General features: G+C 42.9%; 1 protein-coding gene across 1 annotated transcript; it reads right to left on the reverse strand.

Moving 5' to 3' along the window:
- Nucleotides 1–1,299: 1,299 nt before the first annotated feature.
- Nucleotides 1,300–16,421, reverse strand: Nsun5 (Nop2/Sun-like domain containing protein 5). Its single transcript, XM_067763754.1, has 6 exons — nucleotides 16,248–16,421; nucleotides 15,923–16,181; nucleotides 15,107–15,375; nucleotides 14,818–15,046; nucleotides 1,637–1,863; nucleotides 1,300–1,578 (listed from the first exon to the last, which is right to left on the reverse strand). The coding sequence occupies exons 1-6, from the start codon at nucleotides 16,374–16,376 to the stop codon at nucleotides 1,375–1,377; spliced, it is 1,317 nt and encodes a 438-aa protein (XP_067619855.1). The 5' UTR covers nucleotides 16,377–16,421; the 3' UTR covers nucleotides 1,300–1,374.
- Nucleotides 16,422–24,944: the final 8,523 nt, after the last annotated feature.

Below are 24,944 nucleotides of genomic sequence, written 5' to 3' on the forward strand. Positions count from 1 at the left end.
GATTTCGGGAATTCTCCCGGCGGGAATGAAATGTGCCGAGGCGGATTTAATGACCTTACGGAAGGCACGCTCCCCTTGGCGGGCATCAGTCGGGATAGGGAGGGAAGCAAAGCGGCTGTCTGTAAAGGATTTATATTCTTCCCACTTTCCTTTTTTGAATTTATGAAAGTGCGTTCTTCTGACGATGAAGTCGGCGGTACGCTCAAGCGAAATAAGTATGGGCAGGTGGTTGTTGTTGTTGTTGTAGCGATTAGGTTACTCCCCGAAGGCTTTGGGGAGTGTTATCGATGTGATGGTCCTTTGTCGGATACAGATCCGATACGCTCGGGTAACACAGCACCATTAAGGTGCTAGCCCGACCATCTCGGGAACGATTTATATGGCCACATTGAACCTTCAGGCCATCCCTATATATTGCGCTGCACAACCCCTTGAATCCCTGGGCAGGTGGTCGGATGCCAATGTTACCATCGGCTGCCAGTTGACGCAGTTTACGAGTTCTGCGCTCACGATTGAGATATCTGGCGAGCTGTGGCAGCTTCCTACCATACGTGTGGGGGCGTCTCCGTTTATTGTGCAGAACGTCGTTTCTTCTATTTGATCCGCCAACATCTCACCCCTACTGTCCGCCCGCAAGTTTGAATGCCGTTCTTTAACCTCTTAGCGGTGTGCGCGTGTGTTAGCCTTCCACCTGGATTTTGCATATATCCGGAATTCTTTCAGCGGTAACAAGGCGAGTCGAATGGCGTTACCTTTGGTGGATATCAGTCGGCATTGGGAGGCACCAAAAACACAGTTTGTATATGCTGTATAGTAAACTGGGTTGGTCTCCACACAAGTCCGCCCCCAAATTTGAAGATTTTGTTGAGGTTTGAGAAAAAAATGTTTTTTTTTTATTTTTTGAACCTTAGAGGATACTGATGAACTTATCTTGTTTTGTTGATTTTCCGACAGGATTGATAAATGATGTATCTTGAAACGATTTTCCGCCATCCCATGTCAAATTTGCTGCGCTGTTATTAAGCGAGCATTTGCGTCTTGGCAACCGCGTTGCTATTGGCAGCTATTTTTTTTTTTCGAAATAGTGAAGGACTTCGTTTATTTGGGAACCAGAGCTATCAAAGCAATGTCAAAGAGAGACTTTAACCCTCTCTCGGTAAACGGAGATCATGCTCTACAAGTCACTTATCGTACCCGACCAGCTATATGGTGCAGAAGGATGGACCATGACATCCGATGGGTAGCTCTGGAAGCTTTATGCACACATCAACATATTACAACGAATTAAAACACAGTGGATACGCTGGCTATAAATTGCAAAGTGCCTTAATAATTTTAAAAGGATTATATTTTATAAAAATTGATAAAAGAAATTTATATATCTTCATTATCGTGGCGTTTTTCAAATATTGCTATAAATATTCCATCAGTATAATCCTGGTCCGGTTTGGCATATAGACAATTTTTTCCAATTATCTTATACTTGGTATTTCCAACATGATTCCACTTGTTACGTAAAGCTTTCTTGGCGCTAAGTAATTTGAATTGTGGATTTAGCTCCAGACAGCGTTGAACAACCTGAAATTATATTGAATTCTAAATTTACAGCCATAATTTCAATGCTTCCACTACCAACCTGCTCATTCTCTTCTTCAAAAAGGGAACATGTAGAGTAAGCAACGCGTTTTACATCCGGAAATGCATTTAAAGCGTGCGACAACATTTTAATCTGCAATCCTGCCAGACGTTTCAGACGACCAGGATCCCTTTCATCTGGATCTAGCGACATACGATTCTGCATGCCAGAGCCGGAGCAAGAGGGATCAACCAGAATATATTCAACCGCTGGACAACGTGCATTATCTATAAATAATAGGTTGGCATTTGAAAAGAGATCATAAAAACTATGTACAAGGATGGCATATATTGATAAAAAGGCTAACTTTACAAGGTTGTTAAGCTGAATTCTCACAAATTATGCACTTGATCCAAAAGTGCTAACAAGCTAACATTTTATTTCATCGTTTTTAATAAAAACTAGGGACACTTGAAATTCCCATGCAATACGAGCACATTGCATTATTTACGTGGAAAACTAGCATGGTTCGTCATTTGCGTTGAATAATGATGAAAATAAATAAATAAATTAGTGAAATTGAATTTATTTAATATTATAAAAAGGATAACAGCATGTTTTTCTTGTTGTATTAACGACAAAGACTCCCCGAAGGTTTGGGGGAGGAGTGTTATGTTGTTGTTGTTGTTGTAGCAATGCTCGCCCCACCTAATAGCCGCGACCGATCACAAATTGTCATCAATATCCTCTAACGGGAGTCCAAGGAAACTTGCCGTTTCAACAGAGGAGGACCATAAGGAAAGGGGTGTTAGAGGCGTTGGTTCCACATTACAATTGAAGAGATGGTTGGTGTCATGTGGGGACACATTGCAAGCGGGGCATACATTTTGTATGTCGGGGTTGATTCTGGATAGGTAAGAGTTTAACCTGTTACAGTATCCAGAACGAAGTTGAGCAAGAGTGACACGCGTTTCCCTGGGGAGTATGCGTTCCTCTTCCGCAAGTTTTGGATACATTTCGTTAAGTACTGGATTCGCCGGGCAATTCCCGGCATAAAGGTCCGACGCCTGTTTATGGAGTTCACCAAGGACCTGCTTGTGTTTTTTCATTTCATACGGCTGGGTTCTCAGGTGCCGTATTTCCTCAAAATGCTTACGGAGATGACTCCTTAAGCCCCTAGGCGGTGCTGGTTCATCAATCAGATGTCTGTTGGGATGCCCAGGTTTCTGGGTATTCAACAGGAACTGTTTGGTCAGCTTTTCATTTCTCTCCCTGATGGGGAGTATTCTCGCCACATTATGCAGATGGTGTTCTGGGGACATAAGAAGACAGCCCGTGGCGATTCTGAGAGCAGTATTTTGGCAGGCCTGTAGTTTCTTCCAGTGGGTGATTTTTAGGCTTGGCGACCATATGGGTGACGCGTAGCACGTAATCGGCTGGCTAATTGCTTTGTATGTAGTCATGAGCGTTTCTTTATATTTTCCCCAAGTACTGCCAGCGAGGGATTTGAGGATTTTGTTACGGCTCTGAATTCTCGGAACAATTGCGGCTGCGTGCTCACCAAAATGTAGATCCTGATCAAACGTCACACCCAAGATTTTGGGGTGTTGGACAGTCGGTAGCGTAGCGCCATCGACGTGGATGTTCAAAATGGTCGACATTTGGGGCGTCCATGTTGTAAATAAGGTCGCGGAAGATTTCGCGAGGCGAAAAAACTGGAGAGATCAGGGAGGTAGCCGTTTATTTTATTGCATAGCGCATCGATCTTTGGGCCTGGGCCTGTGGCCATTATTGTGCAGTCATCGGCGTAGGAAATGATTGTGACTCCTTCCGGTGGTGAAGGTAGCTTAGATATGTAGAAATTTAACAAAAGTGGGGATAGGACACCACCCTGTGGCACCCCTTGTTTAATTCTCCTTGGTTTTGATGTTTCGTTTCTAAATTGCACCGATGCCTGCCGACCACCCAGATAATTTGCGGTCCACCTTTTAAGACATGGGGGAAGGGTAGACCCTTCCAGGTCCTGCAGTAACGAGCCATGGTTGACCGTATCAAAAGCTTTTGATAGGTCTAGCGCTACGAGTACTGTTCTATGGTGGGGGTATTGATTTAAACCGCAATTTATCTGGGTGCTAATGGCATTTAGCGCGGTGATAGTGCTACGGAGTTTTCTGAAGCCATGCTGATGAGGGGCTAGCTGCAAATTTGCTTGGAAATAAGGGAGCAAAATGGCTTCAAGCGTCTTTGCCACTGGCGATAGGAGAGATATCGGACGATACGACTCACCTATGTTAGCTGGTTTCCGAGGCTTTAGTAGCGGGACCACCTTGGCCATTTTCTATTTCTCAGGTATGACAAAGGTGGAAAGAGACAGATTGAAGACATGCGCTAAATATTTGAAACCCTCTTTCCCTAGGCTTTTAAGCATCGGCATGGCTATGCCGTCTGGGCCCACTGCTTTGGATGGTTTAGCACGACCAATGGCGTCCTCAACCTCTTTAGCGGTTGTTGTTGTTGTTGTTGTAGCAATGCTCGCCCCACCTAATAGCCGCGACCGATCACAAATTGTCATCAATATCCTCTAACGGGAGTCCAAGGAAACTTCCCGTTTCAACAGGGGTGGACCATAAGGAAAGGGGTGTTAGAGGCGTTGGTTCCACATTACAATTGAAGAGATGGTTGGTGTCATGTGGGGACACATTGCAAGCGGGACATACATTTTGTATGTCGGGGTTGATTCTGGATAGGTAAGAGTTTAACCTGTTACAGTATCCAGAACGAAGTTGAGCAAGAGTGACACGCGTTTCCCTGGGGAGTATGCGTTCCTCTTCCGCAAGTTTTGGATAATTTTCGTTAAGTACTGGATTCACCGGGCAATTCCCGGCTTAAAGGTACGACGCCTGTTTATGGAGTTCACCAAGGACCTGCTTGTGTTTTTTCACTTCATACGGCTGGGTTCTCAGGTGCCGTATTTCCTCAAAATGCTTACGGAGATGACTCCTTAAGCCCCTAGGCGGTGCTGGTTTATCAATCAGATGTCTGTTGGGATGCCCAGGTCTCTGGGTATTCAACAGGAACTGTTTGGTCAGCATCTCATTTCTCTCCCTGATGGGGAGTATTCTCGCCTCATTATGCAGATGGTGTTCTGGGGACATAAGAAGACAGCCCGTGGCGATTCTGAGAGCAGTATTTTGGCAGGCCTGGAGTTTCTTCCAGTGGGTGATTTTTAGGCTTGGCGACCATATGGGTGACGCGTAGTACGTAATCGGCTGGCTAATTGCTTTGTATGTACTCATGAGCGTTTCTTTATCTTTTCCCCATGTACTGCCAGCGAGGGATTTGAGGATTTGTAGATCCGTGATCAAACGTCACACCCAAGATTTTGGGGTGTAGGACAGTCGGTAGCGTAGTGCCATCGACGTGGATGTTCAAAATGGTCGACATTTGGGGCGTTCATGTTGTAAATAAGGTCGCGGAAGATTTAGGCGGTGATAATGCCAGGTTTCGCGAGGCGAAAAAACTGGAGAGATCAGGGAGCACAACAGCACTTTGTCGCCAAAGGCGATGGAAACTTTGTCTTTGTGCTTAGTCGGATTCGATAGGGACTTTACGGTGGACCAAAGTTTACCCACACCGATAGAGAGGTTACAACCTCTTAGGTGCTCCTCCCATTTCGCCCGCTTGTGTTCATCCACAAGCAATCTGATGCGTTGGTTTATATCCCTTATTTGGGGGTCGCCTGGATCAAGCTGTCTTATAAGGTCACGTTCTCTCGCTAAGTTTGCGGCCTCCGCCGGGAAGTGGCGCCGGATTTCGGGAATTCTCCCGGCGGGAATGAAATGTGCCGAGGCGGATTTAGTGACCTTACGGAAGGCACGCTCCCCTTGGCGGGCATCAGTCGGGATAGGGAGGGCAGCAAAGCGGCTGTCTGTAAAGGATTTATATTCTTCCCACTTTCCTTTTTTGAAGTTTATGAAAGTGCGTTTTTCAGTGACGGTGAAGTCGGCGGTACGCTCAAGCGAAATAAGTATGGGCAGGTGGTCGGATGCCAATGTTACCATCGGCTGCCAGTTGACGCAGTTTACGAGTTCTGCGCTCACGATTGAGATATCTGGCGAGCTGTGACAGCTTCCTACCATACGTGTGGGGGCGTCTCCGTTTATTGTGCAGAACGTCGTTTCTTCTATTTGATCCGCCAACATCTCACCCCTACTGTCCGCCCGCAAGTTTGAGTGCCATAGATCATGATGGGCATTGAAATCGCCTAAGATAATGCGATTGTTGCCAGTGAGTAAGGCCCTGATATTAGGGCGGTATCCACTGGGGCAACAGGTGGCAGGAGGGATGTATATGTTGATGATTTCTAGGTTTGCATCGCCTGACCGGACAGATAGGCCTTGACGTTCTAAGACATTGTCCCTGCGGTCGATGCCAGGATCAAATATATAATATTGCAGGAGCTGCATTGGGCGGATGTCGCAAACCTATATATTCTGTGCTGGCAGACGGTGCAAACGGAGGTAGGGACTAAGAGTCTGTTTCCCTGACCTGCACGATTGCTGCAGGAGAAGAGAGGGGAGAAGACGGGGGCAGGGGCTGATGCTCAGCATTGCTACCAAATCTACTACGAAGGTAGTAGTTATGAGTGGTATCAGCTGTTTGAGTTGTTGGCGCCGTGGGGCGCGAGCAGCAGCGGGTACTTGTTGTGGCTTGCTGAGCAGCGGGGCTGCTGGAAGGTAGTGGGGGCGCTTTGGCATATACTACGGGACGCCCTTGGGCGTGAACAGCAAGGAGCCACAAAAGATTTATAAAAGTTACGTGGACGTCGGGTTTTGGGATCAAGCCCAGAACAACCTGTCCGATGCAACCATCCCTTGCACGAGACACACTGAACAGAGTATGACCCTCCTAAAAAGATTCTTTTCCGGCAGATGCAGCAAAACCATTTCTCAGGACCGGGGTCAGGAGACGGACCCAGATTGGATTCGATGCCTTCCCGGAGTTAGAGAATATGGAGCAGTCCTGCTGCAAGGAGCTGCTGGGAGGATGACAATTTGTGGGAGGGACGAAACAAATTAGATGGGGTCACACTGGAATGACAGTCCTTGGTCGGGAAAAATCCCCGAGTCGCTCCGGTACATAGAACCGACTGCCTTGGGAAGCGGGAGGAGTGTTATCGATGTTGATGGTCCTTTGCCGGATATAGATCCGGTACATTCCGGTAACAAAGCACCATTAAGGTACTAGCCCGACCATCTCTGGAACGATTTATATGACCACATTAAACCTTCTAGGCCATCCCGCCCCCACCCGCAGTTCTATGAAGAACTCACCTGCTAAATCTGTTTATGATACATTCACACTGTAACAGGATTCCCCTCGTGTGGGTGAGTTTGACAATTGGGTTGCGGAAGCTTGGGGCCTACATATAAAGCTTTGTATTGCGCTTTTCAACCCCTTGAATCCCTATAACAGCATGTAACTGTCTTATATGATTGAAAGTTTTAGAAGTAGTGAGAATTTTTATAAAACTTAAAACGTATTTGATAAACTCATATTTAATTGCTAAGAACATAATTTAATAGGTATGAAAGTCAAGAATAAACAACAAATAGTAAAGTGGTTAAAGGCTACTGCAGTTTCACCATGTGATTCACGGTTCGAATCCCGGTGAAACCTTTGATAACATTACAAAATTGCCTGATGATGATTACGTTGGCGGTTTTCGAAATGGGTCCATCGCAATATGCCAGTAAATGTTTCTTTCTTTTCAGTTTCTCTTAGACAACATAATAATTGAAATTCAATTATTATAAGCCGGTGTTAAGCTAATGAATTCTTAAATATAAGTATAAACTGAACACACCATTAAACAAACATACATAGTAACGTGTTTAGTTTGTCTTGTCTTCGGGCTAATAAATGAACTGTGTTTGTCCTAGAGGCAAACAAAGCAAATGTGTTAGTTTGTACCCCAATAAAGAACTGTGCAATTTTTCTACGCAAATACCGAACTGTGCTAGATCTCCATACTAATAAAGAAATAAATAGAAGTTGGATAAAATATTTCTAAACTCGGTGGTAGTTTGGCAATAAATACGAGGGAATTTCTGGTATGAAAGTGGTCTCAACAAAAATGCAACTTAAAGTTGGCATAAACAATGTATATAAACAAAATTGGTATGCAAAATAGAACACGCGAACAGCAAACCGGTTAAAATGTATACCAGCTCATTGTTATACATGTCTATAGTTTTGTCGGTCGTGCACGGCCGATCAAGATCCGTAAGATGTAACCTACCCTAAGGCACCAGGAACGTATTGAACAAAAAATGAAATAAAATTAATTTAATATAAAAACAATTCAACTAACAAACACTTATTCTATTTTATTTTATAATTAATTTTTGTTAATACCGTTATTTTTTCATAACATTGCTTTCTTTAATTGAATTTCGTTTTATTTTGTCTTTTTCCCTTTTATTTTATTTCAGTTCATTTATTTTATTATTATTTCATTTCATTAATACCATTTCTTTAATTTAACCCTTTTCACGCCAATTTGGAGTGACATTCCACATAGTGCAACACTTTTTCGTTCCACTTACCCAGAACTTCGAATTAAATAAGAGGGGAGAGAAAAGAAACATGTTAGCGCAGCCGAATACCTTCCTATCCTTACTTGTTTTTTAGTTGTAGTTGATTGTTAATAATATTCATATTTATTTGAAAATGTGTTTGATAGCTATGAAAGTAAGTCAAGATGACTTATACGGATGGAAGTGGTTCATATCAAAAAGCTGTGAATATATTCTTCGGTGCAGTGCAATAACGCCGTACAAATTCGCCGGGGGGGGGGGGGGGAGGGGGGGACTTACATGTTTTAAGTTGACTCCGAACGGCATCTGCAAGGGTAATGAGTTTTCACTGAGAAGATTTTCACTGCAGAAATACACTCGTAGTATTTGCCAAATCACTGCCTAGAACGACCACCTAGAAAAAACTTGTTTCTAAATTTTAGATGTTGCTTTGCCTGGACTTGAACCCAGGATATTGGGTGTGGTATGCGGAGCACGCTAGCCACGGCGGCCGCCAGCGCTGTTAAAATTAGGGAGAAATTATCTGAATAATCGAAAGTAAGGGATATATATTTAATATATGACCCACCCTGAGTAATTTTTCCGACATTAAACAATGTCTTACTGTTAGCATTGTGTGAAATTTCAAGATTTCTTATCCGAAAAATCGATTGTACGGGAGATATATGCTATAGTGGTTCGATCCGGTCGATTCCGGCAAATGATTAAAGGGATACCCAAATATACCCGCTCACTGAATTTCATCAAGATATCTACAAAATTGAGACTAGATTTCGTTAAACACCGACAGGCGGACATTTATTAATTAACTAAGCTCCTCATACTGATTATTTTGGTACACTTATTAATGGGCCTTCCTCTTCTCCTTTGAGGACTTAGTATTTTCGAGATTCGGACCAAACTTTTCACTTTCCATTTCATTTTCATGAAAGATAAAAGAAAATGTTAACTTAATTTCTTCTAAACAAGTATGAAGCGGTTTGGAAAACTAAAAAATTCTTAGTGGAAAACAAATCTACGGTTGTGACATCGTACCAGCCTTGTACCCGATTAAGAAGAGCGCTAAACTTTGAGAGAAGGGTTCAATGTATGGTTTAAGGTGGATTTACGTAAACATTTTCTACAACTTCGCCGATTTCTATCGTAAGAGCTGTTTTGGTATGGTGTACTTTGAGCCTCGATTTCAAAAAATGAATAAAATGTGAAATCGTATAGGAAAGTCATAAAGGCACCTGAATTTGAGAGCACATCCCAATAAAGCAAATGATGATATCAAATAATTGGTCTGGCCACTCTCAAATTACTCTGTATAATATTGATTAGAATACCAATTGTTAGAGCATCAGCATTAATTGGTTCAACAATTTCGCATCCTGCAATTTCAGCCATATTGCACAGTAGTTTATAACGTTCCGCGTTTTGTTCGATAGCGTATATGTTGGCCTTTCTCTTCTCCTTTGAGGACTTAGTATTTTCGAGATTCGTACCAAACTTTTCACTTTCCATTTCATTTTCATGAAAGATAAAAGATAATGATAACTTAATTTCTTCTAAACAAGTATGAAGCGGTTTGGGAAACAAAAAAATTCTTAGTCGAAAACAAATCTACGGTTGTGACATCGTACCAGCCTTGTACCCGATTAAGAAGAGCGCTAAACTTTGAGAGAAGGGTTCAATGTATGGTTTAAGGTGGATTTACGTAAACATTTTCTATAACTTCGCCGATTTCTATGTTGTTGTTGTTGTTGTAGCAATGCTCGCCCCACCTAATAGCCGCGACCGATCACAAATTGTCATCAATATCCTCTAACGGGAGTCCAAGGAAACTTGCCGTTTCAACAGGGGTGGACCATAAGGAAAGGGGTGTTAGAGGCGTTGGTTCCACATTACAATTGAAGAGATGGTTGGTGTCATGTGGGGACACATTGCAAGCGGGGCATACATTTTGTATGTCGGGGTTGATTCTGGATAGGTAAGAGTTTAACCTGTTACAGTATCCAGAACGAAGTTGAGCAAGAGTGACACGCGTTTCCCTGGGGAGTATGCGTTCCTTTTCCGCAAGTTTTGGATAATTTTCGTTAAGTACTGGATTCACCGGGCAATTCCCGGCATAAAGGTCCGACGCCTGTTTATGGAGTTCACCAAGGACCTGCTTGTGTTTTTTCACTTCATACGGCTGGGTTCTCAGGTGCCGTATTTCCTCAAAATGCTTACGGAGATGACTCCTTAAGCCCCTGTTGTTGTTGTTGTAGCGATTAGGTTACTCCCCGAAGGCTTTGGGGAGTGTTATCGATGTGATGGTCCTTTGTCGGATACAGATCCGATACGCTCCGGTAACACAAAACCATTAAGGTGCTGGCCCGACCATCTCGGGAACGATTTATATGGCCACATTAAACCTTCAGGCCATCCCTCCCTCCCCACCCCCAAGTTCCATGAGGAGCTTGGGGTCGCCAGAGCCTCGTCTGTTAGTGAAACGGGATTCGCCGCTCGAAGGTGAAGTTGACAATTGGGTTGGAGAAGCTATATATTGCGCTACACGACCCCTTAAATCCCTCCTTAAGCCCCTAGGCGGTGCTGGTTCATCAATCAGATGTCTGTTGGGATGCCCAGGTTTCTGGGTATTCAACAGGAACTGTTTGGTCAGCATTTCATTTCTCTCCCTGATGGGGAGTATTCTCGCCTCATTATGCAGATGGTGTTCTGGGGACATAAGAAGACAGCCCGTGGCGATTCTGAGAGCAGTATTTTGGCAGGCCTGTAGTTTCTTCCAGTGGGTGATTTTTAGGCTTGGCGACCATATGGGTGACGCGTAGCACGTAATCGGCTGGCTAATTGCTTTGTATGTAGTCATGAGCGTTTCTTTATCTTTTCCCCAAGTACTGCCAGCGAGGGATTTGAGGATTTTTTTACGGCTCTGAATTCTCGGAACAATTGCGGTTGCGTGCTCACAAAATGTAGATCCTGATCAAACGTCACACCCAAGAGTTTGGGGTGTAGGACAGTCGGTAGCGTAGTGCCATCGACGTGGATGTTCAAAATGGTCGACATTTGGGGCTCCATGTTGTAAATAAGGTCGCGGAAGATTTAGTCGGTGATAATGCCAGGTTGCGCGAGGCGAAAAAACTGGAGAGATCAGGGAGGTAGCCGTTTATTTTATTGCATAGCGCATCGATCTTTGGGCCTGGGCCTGTGGCCATTATTGTGCAGTCATCGGCGTAGGAAACGATTGTGACTCCTTCCGGTGGTGAAGGTAGCTTAGATATGTAGAAATTAAACAAAAGTGGGGATAGGACGCCACCCTGTGGCACCCCTTGTTTAATTCTCCTTGGTTTTGATGTTTCGTTTCTAAATTGCACCGATGCCTGCCGACCACCCAGATAATTTGCGGTCCACCTTTTAAGACATGGGGGAAGGGTAGACCCTTCCAGGTCCTGCAGTAACGAGCCATGGTTAACTGTATCAAAAGCTTTTGATAGGTCTAGCGCTACGAGTACTGTTCTATGGTGGGGGTATTGATTTAAACCGCAATTTATCTGGGTGCTAATGGCATTTAGCGCGGTGGTAGTGCTATGGAGTTTTCTGAAGCCATGCTAGCTGCAAATTTGCTTGGAAATAAGGGAGCAAAATGGCTTCAAGCGTCTTTGCCACTGGCGATAGGAGAGATATCGGACGATACGACTCACCTATGTTAGCTGGTTTCGCAGGCTTTAGTAGCGGGACCACCTTGGCCATTTTCCATTTCTCAGGTATGACAAAGGTGGAAAGAGACAGATTGAAGACATGCGCTAAATATTTGAAACCCTCTTTCCCTAGGCTTTTAAGCATCGGCATGGCTATGCCGTTGTTGTTGTTGTTGTTGTAGCGATTAGTTACTCCCCGAAGGCTTTGGGGAGTGTTATCGATGTGATGGTCCTTTGTCGGATACAGATCCGATACGCTCCGGTAACACAGCACCATTAAGGTCCTGGCCCGACCATCTCGGGAACGATTTATATGGCCACATTAAACCTTCAGGCCATCCCTCCCTCCCCACCCCCAAGTTCCATGAGGAGCTTGGGGTCGCCAGAGCCTCGTCTGTTAGTGAAACGGGATTCGCCGCTCGAAGGTGAGGTTGACAATTGGGTTGGAGAAGCTATATATTGCGCTACACAACCCCTTGAATCCCCCGTCTGGGCCCACTGCTTTGGATGGTTTAGCACGACCAATGACGTCCTCAACCTCTTTAGCGGTGATGGTGATTGGTGACGCGCTGAATTTGTGTTTATGTGCGTGTCTATTGGCTCTCCGTCTATCTTTGTCGACCGTAGGATGCATTATATATTGTCGGCAGAAAGTGCTCGCGCATTTTTTCGCGTACGTCAGCACTTTGTCGCCGAAGGCGATGGAAACTTTGTCTTTGTGCTTAGTCGGATTCGATAGGAATTTACGGACCAAAGTGTACCCACACCGGTAGAGAGGTTACAACCTCTTAGGTGCTCCTCCCATTTCGCCCGCTTGTGTTCATCCACAAGCAATCTGATGCGTTGGTTTATATCCCTTATTTGGGGGTCGCCTGGATCAAGCTGTCTTATAAGGTCACGTTCTCTCGCTAAGTTTGCTGCCTCCGCCGGGAAGTGTGGCCGGATTTCGGGAATTCTCCCGGCGGGAATGAAATGTGCCGAGGCGGATTTAATGACCTTACGGAAGGCACGCTCCCCTTGGCGGGCATCAGTCGGGATAGGGAGGGCAGCTAGGCGGCTGTCTGTAAAGGATTTATATTCTTCCCACTTTCCTTTTTTGAAGTTTATGAAAGTGCGTTTTTCAGTGACGATGAAGTCGGCGGTACGCTCAAGCGAAATAAGTATGGGCAGGTGGTCGGATGCCAATGTTACCATCGGCTGCCAGTTGACGCAGTTTACGAGTTATGCGCTCACGATTGAGATATCTGGCGAGCTGTGACAGCTTCCTACCATACGTGTGGGGGCGTCTCCGTTTATTGTGCAGAACGTCGTTTCTTCTATTTGATCCGCCAACATCTCACCCCTACTGTCCGCCCGCAAGTTTGAATGCCATAGATCATGATGGGCATTGAAATCGCCTAAGATAATGCGATTGTTGCCAGTGAGTAAGGCCCTGATATTAGGGCGGTATCCACTGGGGCAACAGGTGTCAGGAGGGATGTAGATGTTGATGATTTCTAGGTTTGCATCGCCTGACTGGACAGATAGGCCTTGACGTTCTAAGACATTGTCCCTGCGGTCGATGCCAGGATCAAATATATAATATTGCACAGAGTGGTGTATGATAAACGCGAGACCGCCTCCATTTCCGCTCTCGCGGTCTTTCCTGTGGACGTTATACCCAGAGCAGGTCTGCAATGCAGATCTTGCTGTGAGTTTAGTCTCTTGAATCGCAGCAATGCGGATGTTGTATCGCTTCATGAAATCGACTATCTCCGTAATCTTTCCAGTTAATCCATTACAGTTTAACTGCAGAATTCTGAAGTGCATAAGGGGAGACGTCGCCACTCAGGGGGTAAGTGACGGGTGACTACGCCTGGGTTGTGGAAGGCCAGGACGCAATTGCTGTTGTGGCCCTGGGACTGGGCGTCCTTGGGCAAGCATTGGGGTACCCGGATGATTTGGGTTTGCGAACTGACAACATGGCGCGATGAAACCCGTCGGGGGGTTGCCGTCACGGAGACCAGAACATCTAGGAAAGTGGCACCACCCAAGGCAGGAGCTGCATTGGGCGGATGTCGCAAACCTATATATTCTGTGCTGGCAGACGGTGCAAACGGAGGTAGGGACTAAGAGTCTGTTTCCCTGACCCGCACGATTGCTGCCAGAAAAGAGGGGGGGGGGGAGAAGACGGGGGCAGGGGGCTGATGCTCAGCATTGCTACCAACTCTACTACGAAGGTAGTTGTTATGAGTGGTATCAGCTGTTTGAGTTGTTGGCGCCGTGGGGCGCGAGCAGCAGCGGGTACTTGTTGTGGCTTGCTGAGCAGCGTGGCTGCTGGAAGGTAGTGGGGGGGGGGGGGGGGGGGCGCTTAGGCGTAGACTACGGGACGCCCTTGGGCGTGAACAGCAAGGAGCCACAAAAGATTTATAAAAAGTTACGTGGACGTCGGGTTTTGGGATCAAGCCAAAAACAACCTGTCCGATCCAACCATCCTTTGCACGAGACACACTGAACAGAGTATGACCGTCCTAAAAAGATTCTTTTCCGGCAGATGCAGCAAAACCATTTCTCAGGACCGGGGTCATGAGACGGACCCGGATTGGATTCGATGCCTTCCCGGAGTAAGAGAATATGGAGCAGTCCTGCTGCAAGGAGCTGCTGGGAGGATGACAATTTGTGGGAGGGACGAAACAAATTAGATGGGGTCACACTGAAATGACAGTCCTTGGTCGGGAAAAATCCCGAGTCGCTCCGGTACATAGAACCGACTGCCTTGGGAAGCGATTACTATCGTAAGTGCTGTTTTGGTATGGTGTACTTTGTGCCTCGATTTAAAAAAATGAATAAAATGTGAAATCGTATAGGAAAGCCATAAAGGCACCTGAATTTGAGAGCACATCTCAAGAAAGCAAATGATGATATCATATAATTGGTCTTGCCAATCTCAAATTATTCTGTATAATATTGATTAGAATACCAATTGTTAGAGCATCAGCATTAATTGGTTCAACAATTTCGCATCCTGCAATTTCAGTCATATTGCACAGTAGTTTATAACGTTCCGCGTTTTGTTCGATAGCGTATATGTTGCCATTATTTTGCATAATATTACAAGTATGAATCGTTTTCATTCCCGGAGCAGCACACATATCAAGCACAACCGCTCCTGGAGGCGGACGTAGCAATTCTGCTACGAGACATGTTCCCTAAAAATGTATACTTTTCGAATTACACGTATTTGGAGAAAATTTTTAAATACTACTTACTTTGTCCTGGAGCATCAATTTTTTGTGCTGAACATACTCATGACACGCCCAGTAGTGTTTTTGTTTGGCATGAAATATTAAAAGATCATCCAAATGTATATCTATCATATACTCATCCTCCTCAAGAGCCGCAACAGAAGCCAAAAAATCATTATAATTATCAAAGCTAGTCTGTTCTTTTCGTCGAAATTTTTCCTCCCACAACATAGCGAAAACTTCAGACATACTAAGCAAATTGGTATTGACGCGAACATAGCGGGGCTTTAAGACTAGAAAATATAAAACATAAATCAAACTAGCTTAAATGTTCTAAAATTATGTAATTTTTATTATTATTTAAGCAAAATATTCCAAGTAAAATCTTTAGTGCTTCGAACGCATGGTTGAATGCACAGTGTATAACTAATTTTCTTTCCTTTTATTGCATTCCCCAAAATGTTCGTTGTTTTCGTTTTGCTCACGAACAGCTTTGAAAACATATAAGCAAATTATAATATTTACAACAACAACTGAGGACAGCACGGACCAACAAGTAACATAAAAATCATTTATTTCAAATGATTCATGTAGCCACGAGCGCGTGCCATAAAATGCCGCAAATGGAAATGTAAACATGAGAATACTAAATATCATCAGCCACAATAAAGCAAATGTGCTGGTATCTTCGTGGTGTTCAGTGAAATTTTTCTGATCGTAGACTCCTACTACCTCTGGTTGTTCATGTATTTGGAGCCTTTTTCGAGATCCCCCCGACATATTTACTTTGCTTTTATTCATTAGTGTTTCTGAAATGTAACTACGGATTATACTGCTTGCCTCTGGATACGCTATGTTGTTTTATGGATTCACACAGGAATTCTAGCAGTTTTTCCCGGTAATTGGTTACAGTAAGTACGGGCTTACTTTCGCCGTTTAACTGTTTTCGTCCAAAAATTAATTCTGTCACAAGAATCTTGCATAAAGCAGGACACAACCGCGGATTATCCTCTAAAATTCGAGTCTTAACTATAGCGTTGTCAATAGCACCCCGATTATCAATGTATTGCTTCAACACTGCTTGCATGCCCCGCAAACGCTGTCGGGGAGAAATCAGTAAAATATTAAGCATTAGCCAAGATTGCAGATTCGCAACACTGCTTACCGCATGTTTTTCCTCAAAAATCAATGACTTAAGAGACTTCTTACGATCTAAAGCAGCTTTCAAAACAGCAGCAACACGCTTATATTGCGTAGGCACTTTTATGGAGTGGTTGAATTTGTTTCCTTCCATTTCTACCACGTGATTAGGAATAGTGGTGGCAAATATTCGAGTATTTGAATTTTGTCCCACCGTCTCGAAAAGCGTGGCGATAGCTTCGACGAAATCACTGCGACTAAAAGCCCCATCACATAAGCAGTTTTTCAAATAAATAGGTTTACCACAGTCTTATACTGTTTTCACACAGAAACTTACGGCGTTATTATGTATAACGCAACGCGACGCGAAAAGTCACTTTCACCCAAGTGAAACCAAATTCGTATCATATAAGAGCATTCATTCACTTCGGTGACTCTCCGTGACTATCGGTGACTGTAGGTGATTGTCTTACGTTTTTTCGTATTGTTACGAATATTAGCAAAACTAAGGAGTGCTGCCAGCTCTAAGCCGATCTAAGCAGTGACGTGAATGCACATCAATAATTCAATCATTATGTATCTACATAAACGAATCAATAATTGCGTCTACACATATGTACACATTCCGACGAGCAACATTTACATACAAGGCAGCGAGAGATGAGATGTCACACACCGATGAATTTACTTATACGCTTATGTGTGTGCGGGAGACTGTAAACTACAAACACATGCATATACCTTATCTGAGTTGTCACAAGAGAGAGCAATAATTTGTGCACGTTGTTGGTGCTGGCGATTTTGTAGCCGAAACAACTAGTAACTTCTGGAAATCGAAGAGCCTAGAAGTATGCAGCGTAAACTATAAAAGCGATGCAGGCGAGTAAGAAGTAATTCAGTTTGATTTAAGTTGTCAAGCAGTTGCGATTAAGACGATATCTAGCGAGCAATAGCAGTATTATTTTGAATAGTAGAGTTTCATTGAGCTATCAATCAGTGTGGTTATTAAGCAAGCTATTCGTTGCACAGTTGAGTGTATTGTGAAGTACCTTAATAAAGGCCATTTTGCATTATTACAAATTGGAGTTATTTATTCAACAGTTTAGTGATTCGAACTTAGCAGAGGATTGCAAATAAGAGGATTTGCAGCAAATTCGTTACAATTGGTGTCAGAAGAGGAATTGTTGAATAAATTCCGAAGATTGGGAATACAACTTGGACATAGCAAAGTTCAGTGAATTGAAGATCCAGCAACTGAAAAAGGAGTTGGAAAACCGGGGATTAAATACAACTGGGAATAAGATCGAACTTCAAGCACGGCTACGAGAGGTAATGGAATCGCAAGGAATTGATGTGGACGAGTTTGTCTTTTATCCTGATGGGGACGAAACAACAACAAAAATTGAAGAGAAAAACGAAACATCGCAGACAGTTACGAGCACAGACTTGAACATGATATTGGCTGCAATAACTGCTCAAACATCGACAGTGGCATCTCAGCTGGAATCGCAGGAGACACGTTTAACATCCAAGATGGAAGGACAGAAAACGTATATGTCATCACAGATGGAATCCCAAGAGACACGAATAACATCGAAGATTGAAGCACAGGAAACACAAATTTCTTCACAACTTGACGAACAGAAGACGTATATGGTATCCCAACTGGAATCGCAGGAAACCCGTATAACATCACAATTGGAAGAACAGAAGACACATTTGGCGTCTCAACTGGAAGCGCAAGAGGCACGTATATCTGCAATGTCGGCACAAATTTCGGAACAGGTATCATCGCAGCTCTTTGTGAAACTGGAAGAACAGGATGCAAAAATTTTACAACTCGAGGACAAAATTGACGCCGAAATAGAAGCGTTAAAAGGTCGTATGGAGCAGTTACAACTAAACCGCCCAGCTGTTTCAGCGAGTAATCCAAAGGTAAAGACACCATCCTTTGACGGTTCTGTTCCTTTTCAGGTCTTTAAGCTACAGTTTGAGAAGACCGCAGCAGTGAACCAATGGAATGCTGAAGATAAAGTTGCAGCTCTGTTCGTGGCACTGAAAGGGCCTGCCGCGGAAATCTTACAGACCATCCCAGAGTACGAGCGGAACCACTACGAAACATTGATGAGCGCTTTAGAGAGACGTTACGGAAGCGAGCATAGGAAACAGATATTCCAAATTGAGTTGCAAAACCGCTACCAAAAAGCTAACGAGACTTTGCAGGAGTTTGCTTCGGACATTGAAAGATTGGCTCATCTTGCAAATGCGGATGCACCCGTGGAATACACTGAAAGGGTAAAGATTCAGAGCTTTATAAATGGCATACGGGACGTCGAAACAAAGCGAGCTACATACGCAAACCCAAAGCCAACATTCGCAGAAACGGTGTCACAAGCTCTGATTCAGGAAACAGCGTCGCTTCTGTGTAAGCCAGTTTTCAAAGCACGCCGTGTGGAAGTAGAAAGGCCAGAGTGGGTAGAAACAATTTTGGAAGCACTGAAGGGATCTCAACAGAAGAATGCCGGAGTTATTAAATGTCTCAAGTGCGGCAACCCAGGTCACATTGCACGTCATTGCGATCTTGGTCCTAATAGTTCCAACAATGTGGGTGGCCATAAACGCAAAGCTGGAGGAGATGAGCAAGAGCGAGTAAGAGGTAGAGAGCTAGACCGGGCTATTGAATGTCCTGTGATATCTGTGTCGCAAATTGGAAGGAAATCAAGCAGTCTTACCGTCAGAGGGAATGTGGATGGCAAGGAGCGTGTACTGACTGTAGATACGGGCGCATCTCATTCCTTGATCCGATCTGATTTGGTTAACAGGAAAGTAAAGCGGTTACCTGGAGCAAGGTTGCGTACGGTCACTGGCGAGTATAATCAAGTCCAGGGAGAAGTAATATGTGAAGTCTTAATTGGGAAGGTCATGGTTTTACACAAATTCGTTGTGGCGGAGATTGTCGATGAAGTTATATTGGGAGTGGATTTCTTGGTTGACCATGACATCAAGATCGATATGCGGAGAAGGGCGATGCATTATAAGAACCAGGATGTGCCAATTAACTTCAGTTTGGAAAAAGGTTTCAGCAGTAATAGAGTACTGGTGGAGAAAAGTCGACAAAGGCCACGAAAGTCAAAGGTAAAGGTTGATGAAACGAATGGGCCAAATAAATCAAAATCAAAAGTACCTGCGAGAGAAACACTGGCATTGACAAAACCTAAAAGACGCAGGAAAACGAAGCAACGAATTTCCGAGAAAGAATGCGAGGGCAGTTTCAAGTCGGAGCGCACTACTGTTGTAAAATGTGGGAACGATACCGATTATGCAAAGAAAATTCGTACAGCGCAAGCTCTACGAAGTGGTTCATTGGCCAAACAACAGAGTGTGAAGGAACGAACCAGGGTATTGAGTGGTACGATGAAACACAGGTACCATGAGAACAATAATTCGAAAGGTTTCTTGGCGGGAGATTTGGTACTGTTATACAAACCTCACCGGCGGAAAGGTGTTCCATCCAAATTTCGGTGCAGTTGGGAAGGCCCGTACAAGGTTGTGAAGAAGATCAGTGATACCATCTACCGCATACAAAGCATTGAGGAACCACGGAGTAGAAGAGTGGTACATTTGGCGATGCTAGCAGCGTTTAGATCGAGAGATTTGTCTGATCGGGACGATCAGACTTAGGTGGAGGGCAGTGTTACGAATATTAGCAAAACTAAGGAGTGCTGCCAGCTCTAAGCCGATCTAAGCAGTGACGTGAATGCACATCAATAATTCAATCATTATGTATCTACATAAACGAATCAATAATTGCGTCTACACATATGTACACATTCCGACGAGCAACATTTACATACAAGGCAGCGAGAGATGAGATGTCACACACCGATGAATTTACTTATACGCTTATGTGTGTGCGGGAGACTGTAAACTACAAACACATGCATATACCTTATCTGAGTTGTCACAAGAGAGAGCAATAATTTGTGCACGTTGTTGGTGCTGGCGATTTTGTAGCCGAAACAACTAGTAACTTCTGGAAATCGAAGAGCCTAGAAGTATGCAGCGTAAACTATAAAAGCGATGCAGGCGAGTAAGAAGTAATTCAGTTTGATTTAAGTTGTCAAGCAGTTGCGATTAAGACGATATCTAGCGAGCAATAGCAGTATTATTTTGAATAGTAGAGTTTCATTGAGCTATCAATCAGTGTGGTTATTAAGCAAGCTATTCGTTGCACAGTTGAGTGTATTGTGAAGTACCTTAATAAAGGCCATTTTGCATTATTACAAATTGGAGTTATTTATTCAACAGTTTAGTGATTCGAACTTAGCAGAGGATTGCAAATAAGAGGATTTGCAGCAAATTCGTTACAGTATTATATAGCGACGCAAAGTGTCACGGACACTCATTTTTGCTGTCAAAATATTCACTTGCTTCTGGGTCGCGTTTGAGGTATTCACTTGGATGAATATTTGCTTGTTATGTTCAAAACATGAAAAAGCAACATAAGTATCGCTATCGGTATGTTCAAACAGCAATTGCAAGTAGAATTGCTACCCTGCTAGCTGTTGTTGTTGTTGTGTATGCCAAACTCCTTTCGCCGCAAACAGGTCCTCAGTGATATCCTTAAAAAGGCGTGGGACCTCTATGCCAGAAATTGCCCTGCGAACCCCGTTCTTAAAGTTAAATAGCCCGAACTCGCAGAAAAGGAAAGCAGAAGGGAGGCAAGAGTCACTCTAGCTCAACTTCAATCTGGATATCTGTTACATGTTAAACTCTTACTTATCCAGAATCAACCCCGACATACAACTTGAAGACACATTGAAGCAATTTTATAATGAAATCTTGAAACAAAATTTAGAAATTTTGTTTGTCGGCAAAAACTTTAGCTTTTATATCCCACTCAGCATTAAGTGATTAAATTTTGAATTTCCCTACATAACAATACGAATACGAATACGAATACTTTTGATGACCAAAAATTGAAAAGCATTTTTCGATAACTTTTTGGAATCATTTTTGAATTCCTTTGATGATTAAATTTTAATATTTCATAAATATCAACAAAAAGAATAATCAATAGTCAATCACATTTTGGGAACATATTTGAATCAAATGTGGTTACTTTAGGTGATCAAAAATTTATAATCATTTTTAATTCAGCTTTCTGAATCTTTTCTGACTATATTTGTTGACTGAATAATGAATTTTATACTTGTAAAAATTTTACTTTTCATTGAAAATTTTATTTTTTTTTCATACACAAATTGTTTCAATCATGAAGCTCAGAAAAAATATATAAAAATATTATTATTTATACAAAAGATATTCTTTCAAACGAGAAATAATGTAAATGCTGCTCGTGACCGAAGACTTCCCCAACCATTTCTCCACCTTCGGCTTCCCAGAAAATACATAATGGTTGGACAATACAAAGGTTGTGAACAATTTGAACCCCAGGTAAGTGAAACTCTCTTGACATACCTGGATACGGCTTCCACATCCCGTATCGTATCGTATTTCAAGATGTTGACGATAATAGCTGATGGTGGATGTTGTAGTAGCAGGTGTACATACATACATATATCGATTAAGTTTTTTTGCGAGTTACCTGTGGTTCAAATAGTTCACTTCCGTGTGCTTTCTTCCCCTGATGAAATAAGATTATAATTTAGTATCTTATTTTGAATGAGATATGAGGAATAAATGCATTATAAACGCATTCAAAAATCATTCTAAAATCTCAACCAAACCGATTGAAATATGTTCACGAATATGATTAGAAAATGACGGTGAGAAGTAGTCAAATATTACTCTAAAACAATTAGAGCTCAATTTTACAATGATATCAAATATGAATAAAAAGCGTTTCGAAATATGAATAATAAATGAATATTCAAGCATAATAAAATTTAGGGTACATTTTTCTCCCGACGATACATTAATTTTCGAACAGAATATGCTTTTAAATTTTAACGTTTTTAATCATCTTGGGGTATTTAAATAAGATATTTAAATATTTTTTGATCAAAATTTTTAAAAAATGCTGGCTGGGCTATTCCTAATAAGTCTCTAAGTAATATAGAAATTTCTTCGAAGAGACTCCGAAAAGCAGTCTAGAAATAGCCACGAAATAATCTCGAACTGGACTAATTAGTCCCGGATTTATTCGGAAAATAATCCCGGTAGAGTCCCGAATTGATGCGAATATGATATATCGTAGTGGTCTACAAATAGCACCAAAAGGATCCCGAAATAAACTGGAGAAAGACGTGAAATGATTCGCAAATAGCCTCAAAATAATTCGGAAATTATATCGATATGATCACGAAATTATTCTGTAAGTAATCCGAGAACTGTCTCCATTTTCAAAATAATAATTTATCCCTTTCACGTTTATAACAAAGTGCTGCGCTGTACAAACGTTCTGAAAACTAAAATTGCTTCCTCTATACATAAATGAACTACTTTACTTGAAAATCCCTAAATAGATATCTTACAGGTCGAAGAAGTTGGGTTCCCTCTTCGGAAGGGGCTTTCCGTCTTTTTTTATTTCGTAATTTACCTCGCCAAAGCTCGTGAGGCCCTATTCAGTAACTATGAGTTTTGAAATGTACATTTTTTTTCATACAAATTATATGAAGAAAAAGTGTACATTTTAAAACTCACAGTTACTGAATAGGGCCCCTGGTGCCCTATGCTTCAAGACATGTTATAAGTTTCGCCGTATATCCGTCGTTTTTCATTTTACACCATTTTTACCACAACCTAAACGTTTCTTCCCTGCACTCTTTTCTAACAACTTTTATGTGCTTTTAATCCATCTGCGGTTTTCTTTCCCATAACCTTCTTCTTTCCAGCAATAATAGGTCGATGGAGACTGTTCCATTTACTTTTACGGCTGGTCCTGATACAGTGCGATAAGCGGTTACTTTCAGAACTGCTGGTCGCTGTACAGCTATTAGAAGCTTAAAAGGATCGTAGCCGCAGTTCAGAGCCGTACAGTAACGTAGATAGGGTTATGTCCATCAGCAGTTTCCATTTTCCTTGTGTTGGTCCTCCGATGTTTGTCATCAGCCAGATTAGGAACTGTTAGTCGGGAGTCTAACCTAATCCTAGATAGTTGAGTACTTTCTTTGATGTCATATTTCCGTAGAAGGTTTAAAAGCTACTTGTGGCATATATTTTTTGTTGGGAGTATCAACTCTGTTATTTTCGGCTACAAGCTGGACCCCACGCGAGTTGTTGTTGTTGTTGTTGTAGCAGTGCTTCGCCCCACCTAACAGACGCGACCGATCACAAACTGTCATCAATATCCTCTAACGGGAGTCAAAGGAAACTTGCTGTTTCAACAGGGGTGGACCATAGGGAAAGGGGTGTCAGAGGCGTTGGTTCCACATTACAATTAAAGAGATGGTTGGTGTCATGTGGGGACACATTGCAAGCGGGGCATACATTTTGTATGTCGGGGTTGATTCTGGATAGGTAAGAGTTTAACCTGTTACAGTATCCAGAACGAAGTTGAGCCAGAGTGACACGCGTTTCCCTGGGGAGTATGCGTTCCTCTTCCGCAAGTTTTGGATACTTTACTTTGAGTACTGGGTTCACCGGGCAATTCCCGGCATAAAGGTCCGACGCCTGTTTGTGGAGTTCACCAAGGACCTGCTTATGTTTTTTCGCTTCATACGGCTGTGTTCTCAGATGCCGTATTTCCTCAAAATGCTTACGGAGATGACTCCTTAAGCCCCTAGGCGGTGCTGGCTCGTCAATCAGATGTCTGTTGGGATGCCCAGGTTTCTGGGTATTCAACAGGAACTGTTTGGTCAGCATCTCGTTTCTTTCCCTGATGGGGAGTATTCTCGCCTCATTATGTAGATGGTGTTCTGGGGACATAAGAAGACAGCCCGTGGCAATTCTGAGAGCAGTATTTTGGCAGGCCTGTAGCTTCTTCCAGTGGGTAATTTTTAGGCTTGGCGACCATATGGGTGACGCGTAGCACGTAATCGGCTGGCTAATTGCTTTGTATGTAGTCATGAGCGTTTCTTTATCTTTTCCCCAGGTACTGCCAGCAAGGGATTTGAGGATTTTGTTACGGCTCTGAATTCTCGGAACAATTGCGGCTGCGTGCTCACCAAAATGTAGATCCTGATCAAACGTCACACCCAAGATTTTGGGGTGTAGGACAGTCGGTAGCGTAGAGCCATCGACGTGGATGTTCAAAATGGTCGACATTTGGGACGTCCATGTTGTAAATAAGGTCGCGGAAGATTTAGTCGGTGATAATGCCAGGTTTCGCGAGGCGAAAAAACTGGAGAGATCAGGGAGGTAGCCGTTTATTTTATTGCATACCCCCCCCACGCGAGTCGAGCCTCTCTTTTGTGTGTATAATGACTAGATTGGCTTTATGCGTACTTCTTGTGTATTTCGTTCATCACGCATTTCAAGATTGAAAATTTTATCGCAACTGGCATTCCGCAAGTCAGGACCAAGAATTGATTCCTGTGCTACTCCACATATGACTTTTATGGTACGCTCACCTTTTGAGATTTCATATATAAGGATGAGATGACAAGAAGAGCTGTTTCAGGTTTGCTTTTAAATAAATAATAAAACTATGGGCCCTTCATATGAAAAGAATTTGTTAAAAATCAATAACAATTTTGAGAGACTTTTATGCTATAAGAAGCTTTTTATGTCAGAAATACATTCCGAGTGTTTGCCAAAC

Source organism: Eurosta solidaginis, chromosome 1 (assembly GCF_040869045.1).
Source record: "Eurosta solidaginis isolate ZX-2024a chromosome 1, ASM4086904v1, whole genome shotgun sequence".
Taxonomy (NCBI): domain Eukaryota; kingdom Metazoa; phylum Arthropoda; class Insecta; order Diptera; family Tephritidae; genus Eurosta; species Eurosta solidaginis.